Raw genomic sequence first — 22474 nt, forward strand, 5'->3', positions numbered from 1 at the left:
CCCCAAATGTTTTACTGAATCAGATGGGTTTTTACAATAATTCACTACTGATCTATGATTGTTATTTTAGCTTCAGATTTTGGTGAATTCAAATTTCATCATCTGCCATGGCAGGGTCAAACCCTTATCTCCAGAACATTAACTTGACGTCTTGGTTTACTAGCCAGTGGCATGACCACCTCCCTTCAGGTTTGTCAGAATTACATGTGGACTCCACAGGTTAAGGTGGAAGAAAGGATTATGTGAACCAAGGCTATATTTCCTGAAATTCAAAAAGTATAGGGGCGATTTGATTGATGTCTTGAAGATATTTTCTTGAATGGATAGGATAAATAGAGAAAAATAGTTCTGCTGGTTGGACATCTGGGAGTACAGGGCATAGTCTAAAAATTAAATGAAGGCCTCAAAGGAGCAAAATCAGTAGAGACAGAGGGTGATATAAATTCGGAATGTCAATCCACAAACTACAACTGATATTTTGTCAATTATACTTATAAATGGGAGCTTGAAATATTAAGGAATGTGGAGTAAAAACAGATTTATGGAGTTAGGTCACGCACCAGCGATGATTGTACTAAATGGTGGAACTGGCTCAAGAGGTTAAAAGCCTCCTTATTTTCCACTGTTCTCAACACCATCCAATATCAGTGGTTAGCTCTGATGCCTAACAGCGTCAGGGACCAGAGCTCAATTATTGCCGAGGGCGACTGTGCAAACTCTATACAGACATTCTCCCAGTGTTTGCTTCAGTTTCATCTGGGTGCTCCAGTTTCATCCTACAGTCCAAAGAGGGATTAGCCATGGGAAATGCAGGGTTACAGGGATAGGGTAGAGGGGTGAGTCTGGGTGGGACGCTCTTCAGATTCGGCGTGGATTTGTTGGGCCGAATGGCTTGTTTCCTCATTGTAGAGATTCTCGGATATAAATTTGTAATTGCTTTCAGATTAAGTGCATAAATTATATTGATATTGAAAAATATATTCTATACTAATCACCAATAGAAAATCTAAAATATTTTTCAATGATGTACAATAGTTATAATAATAAACTATCATACTCCAAATACCTCCAATTAAGATCTTCCTTGCACCTTTGAAAAGCAATGATTAGATTTCCCAAGGAGGTATGAAGGCTGAAAAGAGGATCAATTTAGAATATCTGTTCTTGTACAATTCTAGGGTTACAGTACTGCAACACATTTGTGTAATGTTCAACATTAAGAAAACATTACCCTGTCGCACAAATGAATGATTCTTTATTTCTTAAATGTAAAGCCTGTATCAACAAATTAAGAAAGCACATAAGGTTCAAGCTGTACAAATACATAATCATGGAATTTAGGGTATACAGATCAAATTACTAGAGTTGAATGGATATTGACCGTACTCAGATGCTCACTTACCATCATGGCTCGATATTCATCTTCGAACATATCAAGGAAAATTTCTTCCCCCTACGAACAGAAGAAACACAAACAAAGTCAGTAACTTAATTAAACTTTTTCAAAAAGTCCTCTCTCCAGAGCAACAACTTCCATACAATGCTCACAAAGGTGAGTGAATTAAAAATGTGCTTCCTCTGAGAAAGGAAGTGATGAGGGAAAATCGGACAATGGCATTGCAACTTCGTCAAACTAGAGGACTAAGAATATTGGCTGAGCTATGACAAACGGTTGAGAAAGTTTGGTTTCAGCGGTTTAACTGTAAATATTACTACTTCAATTCTATTTTAGAGAACTGCTTTTATATGCAAGTGTTTACATTTTGCATCAACTACCTCTGACAGTATGGCACAAAATGTCCTCCCAATACAATGCTTCAGCTAATACAAAAGCTAACGTGGTCAAGTGAACTCTACTGATGCAGATTAAACCACAAATATTAGAAATGGGCATGCTCTGCACCAATTTTAAGGGCATAAGACAGATGTCAACGTAAACAGTCTGTAGTCAAAAAGGGTGGTGCTGGAAAAGCACAGCCAGTCAGGCAGCATCTGAGGAGCAGGATAGTCAATATTTTGAGCACAAGCTCTTCATCAGGGATGCTGACCTCCAGCATCTGCAGTCCTCACTTTTTCCTAGTTGATTATAACCTGTCTGCAAAGCCTCTTTCAGGGATGCCCACTTTGAAGAAGTTCACCTTCTCCCTCCACAAGGATCTCCCTCACTGAATCCCCAAGGTCAAAAGACATTCCTGATGAAGAGCTTATGCGCGAAACATCAACTCTCCTGCTCCTCGGACGCTGCCTGACCGGCTATGTTTTTCCAGCGCCATCCTTTTGACTGTGGCTTCCAGCACGTGCAGTCCTCATTTTCTTCTAATTAATAGTCTGCACCCAATCTACATACTGGACACTGTATCAAAGTCATGGCTCATTCTTTTAAAATATCTCAAAAGTCAGCTAAAGCAGTGCTTGGATCCCTTGAACATGTTTGCCTGGGGTTTGCAGGAAGTGCTTATTTCAAATCAGTTAATTAAAAGCAGGCAGCAGACTTTCCCGGTGAAGCTACAAAGAGCAGAATACTCAGCTAACTTGCAATGTGTGTGAATGTCCATCATGGCCTGCTGCTATCACTGTTGTGGGACTGATCAGAGGGCTGATGGCCAAAGCCTGCACACATAGCAATTGCCTCTGGATCGATGTCCAGTTTCCTGCTACAGGAAAAATTAGGCCCAGGACTCAATATGGTTAAGTTTCAGGTCTACCCTGGTGTAGGGATAATTTCCTGTACCTAGTTCATGATAGTAGCATACAATATCTCTTCCTAAATGTCAACCAAGTATCAGCCATTTCAAATCAACTGCACGGAGAGAAATAATGCCCTTTAATTGTTTACTTTTACATTTCAAGATCAATATGAACATAAGAATCAGGAAGTAGAAATCAGAACAGCAGCACAGGGGGTTGTTCTTCATCTGATCTCAGCTAGCTCCTCAATCAGTTACCATCTATTTTCTATGAAATAACATGCATTTCAACAATTAGCTCTAACCAGAGAAAAAGATGCTAAAATAGTGACAAAAACAGTAGTCAGATAAAAATTTATTTCCTGCACCTACAGATTATATAAATAAACTAGGCATAAAGTTCACAAGTTAACTGCTGAATTTCTTTTCATTGAAGCATAAAGTTTTGAAATAAAAAATGACAAAATGCACATCACTAATCACTTCAGATTTGAATCCACAATCTACACATTGTATTCTACTACATCTGCTTTCAACTGCACGTGCTTTAACTTTAGCTAACAGTATTTCATGTAGAACCTTAGTCATAGCTTTCAAAAGCTATCCTTATGGTTAGTTTCACCATCAGAAGAAAACGTCTCTGGCAAATCTTTTTTTTAAGATCGAGATGGAAACCTCAATTAAACCAATCCTTTACCTTCTGTATTCCAGAAACTACATGTTCAGTTTATGTAATTTATCAATTTATAATCAAAAGCAGCTATGTCTATACACCTTTCCAGTCTCGTACTTTAGTTATTTGCTCAAAATTTTCATTGGGTTTGTTGAACATTACTATCATTTACAAACTGTTATTGCTCTCTCTAATGATCTTAAATTTCTCTTGCTGCTCAGTCATTGTCCTTATTTATAAGATTCCAATAATCATCCCACAGTAGATGCGTAGCAGTTTAACAAGAGTCAAACAAATGAATGCATCTCTCTCTTTGCATTGATTTATCTTGCATTTTCTTCAAGCTAGAGAGAATAGCTTGAGCCACAGATTTCTCCACAACTATTGCCACTGCTCTCATGAGGGATGATGGACCAAAGAGCAGTTGAAACAGACTGGGCTTTCTTTAATTTCCCAAGATCAAATTATTCAGTCCAATGATTTCTCCCATTTAGCAGTTAGGTTGAGAAATAATTTCATAAGCCAAAACAGGGAGTTCAAAGTAATGGCTGGGGGCCAGACAATCTCTCACTCAAGTGATGTCTTGCTTCAACTATTTTTTTGTTACAATTTTCTACCCTGGGTCGGTAGGGTGGCTCAGTGGTTAGCACTGCTGCCTCACAGCACCAGGTAACCAGGTTAAATTCCAGCCTCAGGCAATTATCTGTATCTGTGTGGGTTTCCTCCAGGTGCTCCACTTTCTTTTCACAAACCAAAGATGTGCAGGTTAAGTGGATTGGCCATGCTAAAATTGCCCCATAATGTCCAGGGATGTGTAGATTAGGGAAATGCAGGGTTACAGGGATAGGGTTTTGGGGGGGAGGGGGTGAAGATGAGTTGGTGTGTATCTTTTGGGCCGAATGGCCTGTTTTGAAACTGTAGGGATTCTATTCAATGACCATGCAACTCCTCAATTGAGTTAGGTGTATAGGTGAACTCCTTTTTATTTTCCTGCTTTGTACAGAAGTAATGCTTGCGAAATTTATGTCGTCATGATAGGAGTGGTGGTTTAATCAATTCAATATGTGGGAAATCTACTCCATTTCAAATGAAAGCCTAAATTGCTTTGTTAAGTGAGACAGCTTTCTGATGGCTGATCCATTTGTCAACATAAACAAGGGCCCTGTGAAAAAGATCGCAGCACAATGTTCTGCAAAAGCTCTGAGCATGCCCTCCCATTTAACTATTATGGGGGCCTCAAATGGGTTACAATTCCAGAGCGTGAGTACGTTTCTTCAGATTGGCTCACTGGAAAGCAAGAATATCTTGCAGAATGCAAGCTGGCTGGCTGTATTCCTACTGCTAGGTGCATGAACACTGACTTTTGATAGAAAGCTGCACACTCCCCATAAAACAGGGCCAAGCAACATGACAATCTCAACAGGCAATGTTTACACTTTGAAACCTCAGAACCAAATAATCTGGGTCCTGTCCATCTGAATTCTCATTGCTCCATTGAAAAGAAAAATCCAAATCACTGATGGAGAAAGCAAACCAATGGTAGTAATTTGTTCAAAGGTAGCATAGGACAATGAACAAACCACGAACTGCACAAATAAAGAACACTCTGCTCTTCCAATCCACAATTTGGCAGAATCCCAGAGACGAAATGTGTTTTGCTCATCCCACTTTTAAACAGATATCAATCTCCCTTCAGGTGTGTTCATAACTCTAGGTTACAATGCAATGTTCTCCTGCTGCAAGCACAGAGTGGCCTCAAATGCATTTCAAATATTTATATTCATGTGCAAGTGGAAAACAAATTAAACATTTAAAAGATGATCGCAGACTACAAAATGAGAAAATTTAATCTATGCATGCTCCAAAATTTTCAAGAAATGTCAAGGAACGATTTGCTGCAGTCAAAACAGCTCGAGTTTAAAAAGATTAAAACATATAGTCATAATCCCTTAAAAGTTAAACTGAAAGCATTGGCTTAGCAACCAAGGGACAGCGTTAGGCAATTGGAATTGCCATTTTGGTCTTCTATTGAAGGTTCCTACCAGAATTTGAAATAATCAATTCCTAAGCAAATCTATACACAATGAGAAGGTTGTTATACCAACGTTTACACAGAAAAAGTGCAAGTATAACACCACCATTATCTTATGGGGATTAGATAAATATTTCTGCATATTGAAAGCCAATGTTCAAATGTCCAATCCTCAGTTTGTGTGGACTGTGTACAGGCATCCCACAGAGAATGGCCGCCACACAAACTGAATGTTCCCTCTTATTCTTAAGTTGCTGGTCTTGCTGTCCTGATTAGAATTTACATACAATTAGTTTTTGGGGATAAAAGTGCCCTTTCAAAATTTCTGCAGATCACAAAGTTTAAAAAAAACTCAACAAATACATTTAAAAAATGTAAACCCAAGTAAACTCGTTGACTGCATTTAAGGCCTGTGGGTGTATACAATACTGTCAGAAAACAAACAGATGATTTTAACATTTGGTTACTTAACAATAACACCCTAATGTCAACATTTTAAGTATTTAATGGATAATACCCATGTATCTAAGTTTGTGGGTGAAAGTCGCTGACATTATTGTAATCTTTAAACCAGTAAAAAGTATTTTCTACATAAAAATATATAGACTTTTCAATGTTTATAATTCACTTCAAGCTTTAATGCAATTGTTCTCTATTGTGGCCAACTACATTACCGTGTCCTGGTTAAGATCATCTACTTACCTCCATTTTCTCTTAGAATTTGAATTCAATTCATCACTGTTGCTTTCATCAGAATACTCTTGGCTACAATTACATTTAAGAGGCCTAGCACAACATTCACACAACAATAAGTGAGTTGTCTCATTGAATACCCCTTCTCAGCTCCCTTAATAAATTCTATTATTCAAATCTGAAGTTTTGCTTACAACGTTAATTTTTAAATTCAGTAATGGAACGTGGGCACTGCTGGTTAGAAGAGCATCCCAAGTTGCCCTTGAGATGGTGGTGAGCTGCTTTCTTGTACCATCCATGTGCTGTAGGTAGACCCATAATAGGAGAAAGTGAGGTCTGCAGATGCTGGAGATCAGAGCGGAAAATGTGTTGCTGGAAAAGCGCAGCAGGTCAGGCAGCATCCAGGGAACAGGAGAATCGACGTTTCGGACATAAGCCCTTCTTCAGGAATGAGGAAAGTTTGTCCAGCAGGCTAAGATAAAAGGTAGGGAGGAGGGACTTGGGGGAGGGGCGTCGGAAATGTGATAGGTGGAAAGAGGTCAAGGTGAGGGTGATAGGCGAGACTGGGGTGCGGGGGGAGAGGTGGGGAAGAAGATTGCAGGTTAGGAAGGCGGTGCTGAGTTCGATGGATTTGACTGAGACAAGGTGGGAGGAGGGGAAATGAAATTTTCAGCTCTGATCTCCAGCATCTGCAGACCTCACTTTCTCCTAGCCATAGTGAAGCCACACAGTGTCTAACTCAATGACTCGTCTCTGGTAAATACGAACGTTGTTGATCTCCTCTTGTGTTGAAATCAGAAACAGACATGAAGGTGACAATTGGAAGCCACCCACCCTGCACTGAGACTGAAGCCAGCCGTCTCTGGTTTGATGTTTTCAAGAAAGACCTTTATATCTGCGATGGGAAGATTTGGGTGTCAATCTTACAAGGTAATGCAACAATATCATTAAGGTAGAGATGGATTGTTTGTAGTGCCACCCCTCAGTGAAGTTGTTAATGAATAAATAGAATACATAAAGAAAGAAAGTCACATTTGTATGAACCTCAGCAAGGCTCATTACGGTCAATGAAATTTTTTTTACTCAGCCAATGAAACAGGGCACAATAAGCTCCCACAAACAGCAATATGATAGTTGCCAAGTGACCTGCTTTTGCAATGTTGATTGGTCAGGACTCCAGGGTTAACTCCCTTACTATTCTTTAAAATTGTGCTATGGTATCTTCTCCCTCCACTTGAGAGGATAGAATCATAGAATCCCTACAGTGTGGAAACAGGCCCTTCAGCTCAACAAATCCACACCAATCTTCTGAAGATCCATTCCCCTATCCTATTATCCTATACTTACCCGTGACTAATGCACCTAACCTGAACATTATGACAATTTAGCATGACCAGTTCACGTACCCTGCATGTCTTTGGATTGTGGGAGGAAACCTGAGCACCCAGAGGAAACCCACACAGACATGGGGAGAATGTACTGTCGCCCAACGGTAGAATCAAATGCAATACCCTGGTGCTGTGAGACAGCAGTGCTAACCACTGAGCTACCATGCCAGATAGATGCGACCTTTTTTCTTAACAATTCGCCTCTGACTGCACACCCCTGCTCAGGACTACACTGGGGTATCAACCCAGATTAGAACTTTCCCTCCACTATCACCTGATGAAGGAACAGCGCTCCAAAAGCTAGAGCTTCCAATTAAACCTGTTGGACTATAACCTGGTGTTGTGTGATTTTTAACTTTGTACACCCCAGTCCAACACCGGCATCTCCGAATTATGTAAAATACAGCCTTGTTGTCAAGGGTAGTTAGTCAAAGCTAATCTCTGGAGTTCAGCTCTTTTGTTCATGTTTGAACCAAGGCTGTAATGAGGTCCTTAGCAGAACTCAAACTGAGCAGTGAGCAGGTGCTGCTTGATAGCACTATTTAATGACACCTTTCAACACTTTACTGATGATCGAGAGTAGACAATAATTGATTGGATTGGATTTGCCCTGCTTTTTGTGTATAAGACTTACCTGGGCAATATTCCACAATGCTGGTGGTTGCCAATGTCATAGATGTACTGGAACAGCTTGGCTAGGGGAGCGGCAAGTGCTGGAGCACAAGCATTCAGTGCCATTGGCAGAATGCTGTCAGGGCTCGCAGCTTTTTCAGTGTCCAATAGGCAGAGGGTCATACAGCACAGAAACAGATCCTTCCGTCTAACCCACCTGTGCCAATCAGACATCCCAATCTGACCTGGTCTCATTTGCCAGCACTTGGCGCATATCCCTCTAAACCCTTCCTATTCATACACGTATCCAAATGTCTTTTAAATGTTAGTAGCTCCAGACATTTCTTGATATCACAGAATCAAAATTGGCTGAAATCGGCTTGCGTGACGCCCCAGAGGCCGAGATGGACAATTCACATGGCATTTTTGGATGAAGTAGTTGCAAATGCTTTAGTATTATTTTTTGCACTGACATACAGGGCTCCTCCTTCATTAAGGACAGGGAATTCTGTGGCACGTTTTCTCCCAGTGATTTGTTTAATTGTCCACCACCATGTACAACTAGATGTGGCAAGACTGCAGAGCTTAAATCTTATCCGTTAGTTGTGAAATCAAAATCTACCACTTGATGCTTATCTTGTTTGGCACACAAATAGTCCAATCCACTCTCAGACAACAACTCACCAGAATGAAGGACCCAATACCCAGCATGAGCAAAACCAATGTAGTGTACAAAATCCCATGCAAGGACTGCACAAAACACTACATAGAACAAACAGGAAGACAGCTAACGATCTGCATCCATGAACACCAACTAGCCACGAAACGACACGACCAGCTATCCTTAGTAGCCACACACGCAGATGACAAGCAACATGAATTCGACTGGGACAACACTACTATTATAGGACAAGTCAAACAGAGAACAGCCAGGGAATTCCTAGAGGCATGGCACTCATCCACAGATTCAATCAATAAGGACATCGACCTGGACCCAATATACCGACCACTGCAGCGGACAGCTGGAACTGACAACCGGAAGCAGCAGATTCAAACCACTACAAATGCTGGAGGAAAGATCACAGAAGCGCTTCACAGGAGGCTCCCAAGCACTGAGGATGTCACCTAGACAGGGGATGAAATGTCTGCAACACAAATTCCCAGCTCGGCGAACAGAACCACAACAGTCCAATTTGTAGCTTCACCACAATAACACTTCATTTTTAGTTAGGTATGCCTGATGCTGTTCTTGAAATGCCCTTCCACACCCTTTTACTGAATCAGGGTTGATCCTCTGGCTTGATGGTATTGGTATAATAGGGAATATACTGGGCCATAAAATCACTGATTGTGTTGGTGTGTGATCCTGCTGCTGCTGATATTCTGCAGTGCCTCATGGACTGCTCAGTCTAGAGTTACTAGATCTGCTCAAAATCTGTCCCATTTAGCATGGTGATAGTATCACAGAACAGTGGGCTCAATGTGAAGGTGGGATTTCATCTTCACGTGGCCTATTTAATGATCACTTTTCCCAAACTGGACAGATAAATCTGCAGAAAGTAGACGGATGAGGATGAGATCAAGTAGGTTTTTGCCTCTTGTTGATATCCTCACTATCTGTCATAGACCAAGCCTAGCAGCAATGTCCTTTAGGACTTGACCAGCTCAAAGTCAAGCTGCTGAGTCACACTTGGTGATAGACGTTGAAATCCCACACCAACAGTACATTATGTGCCTTTGCTACCCTCAGGTGATTCCTCCAAGCCGTCTCCAACATGGAGGATTGATTGAACAGCTGAGGAATGGCATACTATCCATGTTTGATCTGGTGCCATGAAACGTCATGGGATCTGGAGTCAATGTTGAGGGCTACCAGGGTTACACTCTCTGGGCTACATATTACTGTGCCAACACCTCTGCTGGGTAGGTCCTGCCAATGGGACAGAACATATCCAGGGATAATGATGTGATGCCTGGGATATTGTTTGTATAATTCCGTGAGTATGATTATGTCAGGCTGTTGCTTGACTAAATCGGAGACACAAGCCTCCCAATTTTGGCACGAGCTCAAATGTTAGGAAGGAAGACTTTTCAGGATCGACAGGGCTGTTTTTGATGTTGCTTCCAGTGCCTAGGCAATCTTAGAGGGTCCATCCAGTTGTGTATCTTTTTTGAAGTGTTCCAGCAATTGGTATATTGCTAGGTATATTGCTCTATTTCCACAGAGCATTTAAGAGTCAACCACATTGAGCCATAGAATCGTACAGCACTGAAACAGACCCTTTGGTCAATTGTCCATGCCAACCAAGTTTTCCAACTAAACTTGTCCCATTTGCCTGCGTTTGACCCATATTGCTCAAAACATTTCCTATTCATGTCAATGCTCAAATGCCTTTTAAATGCTGGAACTGAACCTGGCAACTTCCTCTGGCAACTTATTCAACATATAAACCACCCCATTGTGAAAAAGTTGCCACTCAGGTCCTTTTTACATCTTTCTCTTCTCGGCTAAAAGTTATGTTTTAGTTTTGAACTTCCCAACTCCAGGGAAAGACCTTAACTGTTCACCTTATCTATACCTTTCATGATTTTATAAACCGTTTATGAGGTCATGCTCAACCGCCTACACTCCAGGGAAAAAAAGTCCCAGTTTATCCAGCCTCTCCTTATAACTCGACCCACCAGTCCCAGTAACATCCAGTAAATATTTTCTGCACCCTCTCTAATTTAATAATATCCTTCCCTTCGGAGGGCGACCAGAACTATACACATTACTCCAAAAATGGCCTCACCAATGTTCTGTAGAACCAGAACATGACAACCCCAACTCCTATACTCACTGGTCTGAGCAATGAAGGCAAGCGTACCAAACCCTTCCTAGCGACTGTCTACATGTGACTCAAATTTCAAAGAGTTATGTACCCAAGGTCTCCCTGTTCTACAACACTTCCCAGGACCCCACCATTAACTGTGCAAGTCTTGCCCTTGTTTGTCTTCCCAAAATGCAACACCTCACATTTATCTAAATTAAACTCAATCTGCCACTCCTCAGTCCATTGATCCAGTTGATCAAGATTCCTTTGTAATCTTAGATCATGTTCTTCGTTGTGTACTATATCAATTTTGGTGTCATCCGCAAATTTAATAATCATGCTTCTTCTATTCTCACCCAAATCATTTATGAAAGTGACAAAAAAAAAACAGTAGACCCAGCACCGATTTCTGAGGAACACAGCTGGTCACATGTCTCCAGTCTGAAAACAACCCTCTACCACCACCCGCTGTCTCCTATTGTCAAGCCAATTCTGTAATCCAATTTGCAAGTTTCCCTGAATCCCATGGGATTTAACTTTACTAGCTAGTCTACTATGCGGAACTTCATCATCAAAGGTTTTAATAAAGTCCATGTAGACAATATCTACCATTCTGTTCTCATTGTGTTTTTTGAGTAGGTGACCAAGAAGACCAATCAAGTTTGAGTGTCACGATTTCCCATGCACACAGACATACTGGCTATCCATCAGTCCTTTCTTCCCCAAACGCCTATAAAGACTGACTTTCAGAATCTCTCCAACAACTTGCCCATCACTGATGTCAGAATCACTGGTCTACAGTTCCCAGGCTTCTCCTTACAGCATTTCTTAAATAAAGGCACAACATTAACCACACTCCAATCCTCCAGCAACTCACCCATGGCTGTGAATACACAAATATTGCTGCTTGGGCTCTGCAATTTCTTTCCCAGCTTCCCACAATGTCTTAGGATACACTTGATAAGATTCTAGAGATCTATCAAAAAACCAAAAGAACTACAGATGCTGGAAATCTGAAACAAAAACAGAAGTTGCTGGAAAATCTCAGCAAGTCTGGCAATATCTGTGGCAAGAGTTAACATTTCGGGTCTAGTGACCCTTATTCAGAACTTTGGAGACTTAGCTACCTTTATGCTTTTTAAGTCCTCCAGCACTTCCTCTTCTGTAATATGGACTGTTTTCAAGAAATCAATACTTGTTTCTCCAAGCTCCATGACTTCCAAGTCTTTCTCCACAGTAAATACTGAAGCAAAATATTTGTTTAGTATCTCTCCCATAACCTGTGGTTCCATTCATAGACCACCTCGCTGATCTTTAAGGGGGGCCCATTCTCTCCCTAGCTGCTCTTTGCCCTTAATAGAATTGTAGAACTTGTTGGATTATCTTTGGCCTTATCTGCCAAGGCCATCTCATATCCCCTTTTTACCCTCCTGATTTCCCTCTGAAGTATGCCCCTATTTCCCTTACACTCAAAAGATTTACTTGATTCCAGTGGATTCTGCCAGACATAAGCCTCCTTCCTATTCTTGACCAGAGCCTCTATATCTTTATTCATCCATTGTTTCCTACTCCTACCAGCCTTATCCTTTACACTTCAGGAACATACTGTCTAAATTCTCGTTATCTCAGCTTTGAAAGCCTTCCAATTGCCAGTTAATCCTTTACCTGTGAACAGATCTACCCCAATCAACCTCTGAAAGTTTGTCTCATATTAAAATTGGCCTTACTCCAATTTAGAACTTTAATTTTTTGACAAGATCTATCATTTTTCATAACTCTTTAAAACTAATAGGATTATGACCAGTGGTCCTAAAGTGCTGCCCCACTAGCACTTCAGTCACTTGACCTTCTCTTGGGAAATAAGGCAGGTCAAGTCATGGGATGTGGGCATCGCTGGCTAGCAGCATTTATTGCCCATCCCTACTTACCCTTGAGATGGTGGAATTGAGCTGCCATCTTGAACCATTGCAGTCCACCTGTTGTAGGGTGACTCACATTGTCTTTTGGGAGGGAATTCCAGGATTTCAATTTTCGCCAACACTACCATGCCACCTCCTTTGCATTTTGCCTGTCCTTCCTAAAGATGGAATACCCTTGCATGATCCATTCCCAATCCTGGCCACCTCAAAGCTATGCCTCTGCTGTCACAATTTTATCAAACCCATTTACATGCTGTTAGTCTATTTTATTACAAATGCTCCTGCATTTAGATATAGTACCTTTAGAGTTCTCTTTTTGACACTTTTTTAAAAATATCATTTTTACACCTAGCCCTGGTTTCTGCTGCTTTCCATTTTTCTACCTTTCACTTCCTGGTTTGGTTTCCTGCCCTGGTCCCCAAACCCCTTGCCACTAGAGTGTAAACCCACTAATTGTACTAGCAGTTGATAGGGGGAAACTCATCTACCATATCCAGATCCCATCTGCCCCAGTATTGGTCTCCATGTCACAAGAATTTAACATTACCCCTCTAGATACACATTCCAACATTCTTTTGTCCTCTTTCTGATCTCCCAAGCGGTTGGCAGTAGCAGCAAACTGGAGATTACTATCTGAGGTTGCGCTTTACATTTCCTTGCTCCCTGTATGTTGTTTGCAGGATCGCATCCCTTTTGTCAGTGGTACTAAGTAGGCAATGACCTCTGGCTGCTTTCTTACTCCCTTCAAAACATTTTGCAACTGCTCAGTGACATCCTTGATCCAGTCAGTGAGAGGCAATGCTGTCATGTGTGTGGTCACAGAAATGTTGATTGGCTCCCGTTACAATAAAATGCCTTATCATTACTGCTCTCTCACTTTACTCTTTCTGGCTCTGTGTAGTGAACTGTTCAAGGAGCCTCAGCAAAATGTTGAGCCAAGCATGTACAAAAGAGTTGAACTGCACAGGTGGAGTGAGTGTGTTTCTCTTGCTATTTCACTGCATTTGGTCTCACAAAAACTAGAGTCAATGGGAACAAGCGGGAGAACTATTTGTTAGGAGTCACTCCTAGCACAGAGGAAGATGTCTGTGATTGTTGGAAGGCAATCACCTTTGTCTTGGGATAACACTGCAGGAGTTCCTCAGGAAATTTACTAAACCTCCCAAGACAGCATCTTCCAAATTCACACTCGCCATCCTGAAGAATAGGGCAGCAAATACATGGGAACACCACTACATGCTAGTCTCCCTCCAAGCTGCTCACCATCCTTTCACTGTCAAAACTGTGAAAGTACTCCCTAACATACTGTGGAATAGACCATAGAGGTACCTTATTGCCACCTTCTCAAGGGCAGTCTGGGGTGGGCAATAAACACTGGTCCAGTCAATGACTCTTAAAATGTCATGAATTAATAGCAAAAATAATCAAGGATAGATTGTAGTTTAGAAATCCCAAAGACTGAAAGCTTTTAGGACAGTCTTGTTCAAGACCTAATAGGGGTCAAAAGCAAACGTAATTTGTCCCCTGGAAAAGACACTGGGGCAGTTCAAGGAAAGCTCAGTTACATCGGCCTAGCCATTTAACTTGTAAAGCTTCCAGACCAGGAATGTTCAATTAGAATTCAGTAGAATATTAAAGGGTTGAGAAAGTCTAAACTCCTCACTTCTCAATATAAAATCACAATTCTCAAGACAGAACTGGGGAAAAGCAGTAAAGTTGAACCTTAAGATTTGATACAGAAGCACTGCTTCTCCGAATTTGAATCACGATAAAGTAATGGTATTGGAGAATAGGTGAAACTTCACATTCCTGTGTGTTTAAAAATTTTATAAACTGTGCAGATAGGGTGGGCTTTTGTTCCTTTTGTGTAATTAACTTCTATTTTATAGTTAAAGAGAATCTGGGGCCTTGGGTGCCCACGTTTAAACGATGGCTTTAAACAAAAAGTAAAAACGTTGGAACTATCAAGCTAGACTTTATTACAGAATCAGACTCGTACATTGTTTTGTTATGATTCCATCTGATGTTACCAATGTCACTGGGCAACAGTTCTTTTAGGCGCAATTACTCAAGATGTTGCGAAACCTTCTCAAAGCTGCTAATTTGCTGTTATATAAATAAAGTTCAGTGGAAGCAGCATTCCATTCTGGTCAGCCTACTTAATAAATAAACCTTTTACATGTAGGAATTGCAAGAAAACTCCTGAATTATTCTTACTTTAACAACCAAATGTCTGGGGTTCTGATGCCATATTTTGCAAATAAATTTAAAACTGGCTACAAACCACAGGCGAGACAAGTAAAGAAAGAAATACTCACTAAATAATTCCAACCCAATAAAAAAATAAACTAGAAAAGTTAATGAAATTTGCTATGCAGAAAGCAGTTGAAATGTTTGTGTAAGGAAGTTAAAAAAAAAGATTTTAAAAAAGCACAGCTTGCTTTCAGCAACATGCTCGAGTGTTAATTCATTAACATAATTACTAGTAAATCAAATTACCTTCACTGAATCCTTCACTATTAGCATTCTGGAGGTTACCATTGACTGAACTAAGTAATGTTGATATAAGAGCAGGTCAGAGGCTGGGAATTCTGTGGCGAGTAAATCACCTCTAGACTCAACAAAGACTGTCCCGCTAGCTGCAAAGCACAAGTCAAGAGTATGATTGAACACACTCGACTTGCATGGATGGATGTCACTCCAACAGCACATAAGAAATTTGACATTATTTGATTGGTAACCCATCCATGACAGTAGTGTGTACCACCTACAAGATGCGCTGCAAAGATTCACCAAGAATTCTTCAACAGCACCTTCCAAATCAGTGACCTTTACAATCTACAAGGACAAGGGCAACAGAAACATGGAAACACTATCACCTCAAAAGCTCCCCTTCTGGCAACAAACAATCTTGACTTGGAACCATATAGTTGTTCCATCACTTGGTCAAAATCCTGGAACTCACTCCCTAATAGCATAGTGGATGTATCTACACTACATCAACTGCAGTAGCTCTAGAAGACAGCTCACCGCCACTTTCTACAGAGCAATAAGGAATGGAACAGTAAATACTGGCCTGACCAGCAATGCCCACATTCCATGAATTTGAAGCTTACAGGGAAGCTTCTGGAAACCATTATCGGAATAGGGTTAGCAGTCACAAGGAAAATGGTGTTGATTAGGAAGAGTCAGCATGGACTTTGAAGGGAAAATCGTATTTAAACTGACGGGCTGGAGTTTTTTTTTGAAGAGCTAACACAACGGCGCAATGAGGGCAATGTTGTTGATGTGATATGCATGGATTTCCAGAAGACATTTGAAACACTGCCACACGATAGACTTGTGATGAATGTTAGAGATCATGGTATGGAGAGAGATATGGATACAAAATTGTCTGAGGAATAACAAATATAACATGATAGTCAAATGATATTTTTTGGCCTTCAGGAAGGTTTATAGTGGAGCTTAAAAATGTGTTGCTGGAAAAGCGCAGCAGGACAGGCAGCATCCAAGGAGCAGGAGAATTGACGTTTCGGGCATAAGCCCTTCTTCAGGCTTATGCCAGAAACGTCGATTCTCCTGCTCCTTGGATGCTGCCTGACCTGCTGTGCTTTTCCAGCAACACATTTTTCAGCTGTGATCTCCAGCATCTGCAGTCCTCACTTTCTTATAGTGGAGCTTCCCAATGGTCAGTTTTGGGATCCCTAACTGATCTATATTAATAGTGTGAATCTTGAGGTGCAGGGAACAATTTCAAACTTTTGCAAATGACATTAAACTTGTAAGAATTATAAACTGTGAGGAAGATAGTGTAAAACTCCAAAATAATATTGACAAGCTGGTGGTGTAGGCAGACAAGCGACAGATGAGGTTCAATGCAGAGAGATGCGAGGTGATACACTTTGGTTGGAAAACATTGTAAGTGGGAGGGTGGGGGGGTGGGCGCTGCAGGAATAGACGGCCTTGATATATAGGTCCACAGATCATTGAAGTTGGCAGGACAAGTGGAGAGCAGCTAATAAAGCATACAGTGTTCTCAGCTTATTAGTAGGGGCATAGAGTACAAGAACAAGGAGGTGATGTTGAACTTGTACAAGATACTTGTTAGACCTCTGTTGGAGTATTCTGTACAGTTGGGAGTGCCACATTATAGGAAAGATGTAAATGCATTGGACAGAATGCACAAGAGCCATTTCAGGAATGAGAAATTTCAGTTTGAACTTGTTGGGAAGAAAGCAGAGAGATTTGATGGAGGTTTACAAAATCATGAGTGAGTTGGATAGAGTAGACAGGGAGAAACTGTTTGAAAAATGAATGAGGGGGCATAGGTTTAAAGTGATGTGCAAAAGAAAGGTGATGGGAGATTTTTTTTTCTTCGCTCAGCAAGCAGTTAGTGTATGGAACATGCTACCTGATTGTGCTACCTACTTTTAATCTGCTGCACTGAGTTATTTACTAGCCGGCTTGCCCTGTATTTTTTTTTAAACCTTCATTCTTGGAATGTGGGCATGACTGGCGAGGCCAGAATTTATTGCCCATCCCGAGCTGCACTTGAGAATGTGGAGACGGACCTCTACAGTTCATTTGATGTAGGCAGAAATACAATGCCTATGTCCTGCTCATCTCTCTAATGGGATCGTCATTTCTCGATCTTATGTGTTCACTGAACTATTCTTCATATTGTGCACGTCATTTAATTGCTCAAACAGCTCATCACTCAGTCTCCAGCTTAACTCTCAATTTGTATCCACACTGACTTTCTATTCCACTCCCTCCCTAAAATTCAGGGTCAGCTAGCTCAGTTGATTAGACGGCTGATTTGAGATTCAGAGTGACATCAAGAATGCAAGTTCATTTCCCACATTGGCTGAGGTAACCACAAGGGTCTCACTTTCTTGCCTGAAGTAATATAACCTTGCCTGAAGTAATATAACTACTGCAGTCAAAAACCAAGCATCTGACGTTCATGATGGGGAAAGGGCTTTCAAAATACAGATGGATGCATAAAATAATGCACGTTATAAAAAAAGAGAGGAAAAAAAATGTGCCCAATGCATGAGTAAGTGTGCACATGCACAAAATGCACACGAGAATGTGTATGTTTGGGTAAGTGCAAGTGTGAGTGATTTCTCCTGCAGGCAGGATGAAAGATAAATATTTTTTAAAAAAGGAGGGAGACAGAAAAACTTTAACTAAGAGAGAATTCCACCTAAGCAATCACAATAACAATGATAAATTACGAAACAATAATAAAATGCTTCTCCTTAGAAAGGAGATCATGCCAGAGGATAAAGACATGGTACAAATAACATTCTTCTTTTCATTTAGTTTGAAAGCCACAGACTTGTGGCAATAGTTCCTTGATTTTATTGTCCCAATTATACAAATTTTATGGTGAAATTTCCCTTTCCAGCTCTGGTTTAAGAAATGATCTGTTAAGATTTTACTGGAGGTTTGAGTACACGTAAAACAACCACCACCTTTGGCTTTCACATTTTTATACCTTTCCAAGACAAGCACTGCAGATAGAGGAGACTTCTGTCCATATTTCATTTTCTTTGATGGTAAAAGAAAATAATTTGGTACTTTCTAACCATATAAAAATGGTCTTTATAGACAATCAGTGACTTAATGGAATTGATGAACAGAATTGTCAAAATCATATTCCAGTAGATAATAAATGATGGACAATTAAGAAGATAAATTTTCATTTACCATTAAACCATTCAATCTATATTCATTAAAATGTGTGTGTGATGCATTAGAATTGTCAAGGCAGAGCAATTTTAAAATTTAAGTACCTCCTTTCAAAAAAAAACAATATATTTTCTTTCTAGTATACAGCACAAGATTTTGATTTGTCCATTTTTTTCAGTTTACCCAACTAAATATATTTGAGCACATTTTAAGGTTTCCCTATTACATAGAAAAATTGCACTAACGTCAGCGTACTCAACAAAATACTTGAAAAATCTAGCTTTACCTTATAGAAACGCCGCAATAAGTGGACACTTTCTTCCCTCGCCCCCTGTAAAAAGAATGAAAAATTATAGAGCAGCAGAAGTAATGGAAGAGTGAAGGAATGCATAATCTGATTAATTAACGCAAGGCACATCACACCCAACCAAGATATAAATAAAAACATATATGGATCAAAACAGGAAAAAAACCTCTCTAGCTTTACGTTCTTACTGTGTTTTCTGGGCAGTTTATACCAATGTAAACGCAATATTACAGCACAATCAAAATAGGTGTAATCAGATTGGTGGTTTTGAGAGTCCAATTTAACTGTCAGAGGTAGTCAGAATAGAGTGCTGAAGGCCGAAAAACCATGGAAATATTAACACCTACTTCCTTTTCCATACAGACAGTCAAGTGCATTTATTACTGCTTTTGACTTATTGATGAGTTGACTGCAGGAACAGATTCTCCAAGGCAATGTGTTTAAGTGGAGTAGTGAAACAGAGATACCCAAAAACCTTTCGTGTAAATCTTCCTGCATCTCAATCTTGTCTTTTTTTGGTACAACCTCAATTGAAATGCTGAGACTTTTAAAGCATTCAAAATCTCGAGATCAGAAATCCATACAGCATACCACTGGAGTGTATTCTCACATCAAACCACTCTCATATTTTCAATGAGTTTGAGCACTAAAGCTCTGTCAGTGAAAAGCAAATTGTGAGGTGCTACCAAGTTGATGGTCCCATGTTGTGTAGTTTGGAGACTTAAAATCTGTGTACAACTATTTGTGCACTTAAGCAATTTATATCAGCATTAGAAATGAACCTCCATAAACTAAGATTACTCGAGCAAACACTCCAGGAAAATCATCTTCAATAAAAGCATTAAACAAAGTATAGCAAACCATCCCAGTACTTTCATGATCTTCCTGGTAACCACAATGCTGCTGAAATCAAGCCTCGTTAAGCCAGTGAGCAGATCGATGAGTTGGAACCTACACAGCCACCAAACCCCCCCATCCCCTACCCACCAACATTTCAGTCTGCCCCAAATATAACTTCCAAAAGGTATTTATCAATACCCAAAGAAACGTTCTTACATGTCCTGATATAGAAGCTCTAATTTTTTGCCCACTCATTTGCTAATTTATGATGATACCACACAGCTTTTGTTTGACTACACTATTCTGCAGCTGGAATTGGGTCAAACTTTGTGCACGCAGAGATAGGTGCAATATCCAGTAAGATGGCAGTGGAGTAAGATGCTCCAGCCAGAGCTCTTCTGCTCCACCCATTCTTTACCTTCTTTTTCTTTTTTACCGCTCAACTCTTCTCCCCTCTCTTGACCTTGGACACCCAGCCCTGGCCTCAGAAGTGGGGTGGGCGACGATGCCAGTTATGAGAGCAGGCACGTGGCAACCAGCCGCCTACTGCGGGAGCGGCCCGGTGCAGAGTGGGAGCAGCGACACAGCATGGAGTGTGGTTGCAGCCAGCCGTCAGACCAGGCAGAGGCTTCCTGCTTTGCCTTCTGTGGACAACCATTGGAGGGAGATACTGTGATAGTTGTCTTTTTAAACTTTGCTATGATCATACTGTGTATAGCTGTAATGTAACTGACTTTCCTTCAGTTCTCTGTTCTGCAACTAAGAATTGTACCTAGGTACAGTTCCTAAGATGGTGTTCTAAGTGGCTACTTGTAAACCTTTCACTGCACTCATTTGAGTGCATATGACAATAAAGTAAATTCAACTCAATACATGGAATAAGGATTAAGTGCAGTCGCTCTGTGCGGGCTTTGGTGAATATCAGGAAGTCAGGAGGGATCAGAAATGTGGACATGAGAGAAAATGTAACGGCCAAGGCATCGGAGTCAGGGAATGGGGACTGTAAGGACGAAGGGATGAAAAGGAATGGGATACACAGGATTGATGGCACAGGAAGGGGATTTAAAGATGTACAGCAGGAGACAATGAGAGCTGAGAAATAATCTAGCAGCATTCATTTAAGAACAGCGTAAAAATGTTCTGATTAAATTTTGAGAGGAAATAAATTTTGTTTTTAAAAGATCATGGTTGTGCAGTTGAGATATTTCAATTCCTGCACACCCTCTTCTTTACTTAATTTTTCCTTTGGTTGCTAGTAACATGGTTAATTTAATAACGGATTCCTTTCTCTCAGACCCAAATTATCCACATTTTCTTTATTAATCACTAAACCTGAGAAGAAGTAGCAATGCAACACAAATAGACAGATCAGAAATAAAGGTCCAAAAGGATAGAAGCAATAAAATCATTTTTTGAATCGCTTGCTAAAAGCAGATAGTTGACCATTGCAGCTGTTGTAGAAGTTACCGATAGCATTTACGTTGGTAGTTGAACAATCAACTTCAAGATTCTTAGTTTTGCAAGTTGGTTGAGGTTCTGGTGTCTTAATCCCTTGTCTGGCTTGCTTAGGTAGCTGACGTCAAGCTGACTCAGCGACAGGGGTTCCTTAAGATAATTTTTCAACTGTGACCTTCACAACACGTTAATGCTTGAACCCAGGTAGTATACGCACCAAAGTTCAGTCCCACTAACAAACATGAGCAGAGTTGAAACCAGCCTTTTTAAATGACTCTCTATGTCTGCTTGAGGAAAAAATATGTATCTGCAGTTTGGGACATAATCTATCAGAGATTATCAGCTCCTCATTATCTTGGTTGTCACAAGAGATCCTAATTCAGTCCATTTTGACTTGTCTCTTCCTCCTTCGAAATGTTATTTGCATTTTCCTTTGCACTTTAAGGTGTGACATAGCATTTTTCCTTCTATCAGCCCTTGTGTGTTCATGACTCTCCTGGGAATGGTGGTGTCTGGAACTTACTGCTCAATGTTGAGGTAGCAGTTCTCAATTCATTTAAAAGAAACCTGGATCTACATCTGAAGTGCTGTAACAGATTAGTAACTAGAAACTGGGATTAGAATAGTTTGTTCAGCCAGCCCAGGTTCAATAACCTGCTTCTGTGCCAGAACTTCACTATGGTATTGGAAAAGCTGGCTATGACTAAAGATAACTTACCTGGTCTGGATTGGATTGCTTGCATCCCAGATTTCGAAGGGAAGTGGGAGGTTAAGATGTAGAAAATGCCTCAACCCCATTTCCACGTCTGTTTCCCCTTTGTTAATCAAACATATATAGAGTGGCTGGAGAGGCCCACACCCATGCGAGTTATCATTCAGTGAAAAAAGGAGGGGAGTTGCTGCATCCTTCTCAAGCTCCCTGTGTCAACTGGGAGACCCCTCTTCCACAGGTTTCTTTCTCTATGCCTCCCATATGACAAAAGGTGGAAAAAGGAGCCAGCGTATAGGACCAACACCATCTGAAAGCTCCCCTCCAAACCACATACCATCTTGACTTGGAAATATACTGCTGCACTTGCATTTTCTTTTCTGGGTCAAAATTCTCCTTAGCTAGCAGCACCGTGAAAGCACATTCGCAGCACTGCAGCAGCTGATTTATACAGGTCACCTCCACCTTCTCATGGCAAACAGGGAATGGACAATCTGTCAGCATGTCATTAATTAAATGAAAATTGCGCCGACTCAAGCAGTTGCAAAAAAAAAATCATTGAGAATGAATTCTCATCTCAATGGTTCTCACCCCATAACTCTCTCACTGACATAGAAAGTGACTGTTTTTATAAATAAACTTTTGCAGC

At 40.6% G+C, this 22474-nt stretch overlaps 1 protein-coding gene across 1 annotated transcript in view; it reads right to left on the reverse strand.

Annotated features, from left to right (window-relative positions):
• The window catches only part of clec16a (C-type lectin domain containing 16A), a 269823-nt gene that overhangs the window by 107561 nt on the left and 139788 nt on the right, over positions 1 to 22474 (reverse strand). The window contains exons 17-18 of the mRNA XM_043711087.1: positions 18801 to 18845; positions 1403 to 1453 (exon numbers count right to left, since the gene is read on the reverse strand). Coding sequence (XP_043567022.1) covers positions 1403 to 1453; positions 18801 to 18845 — 96 coding nt within the window. The remainder of the gene's footprint in view (positions 1 to 1402; positions 1454 to 18800; positions 18846 to 22474) is intronic.

Source organism: Chiloscyllium plagiosum, chromosome 21 (genome assembly GCF_004010195.1).
Source record: "Chiloscyllium plagiosum isolate BGI_BamShark_2017 chromosome 21, ASM401019v2, whole genome shotgun sequence".
Taxonomy (NCBI): Eukaryota; Metazoa; Chordata; class Chondrichthyes; order Orectolobiformes; family Hemiscylliidae; genus Chiloscyllium; species Chiloscyllium plagiosum.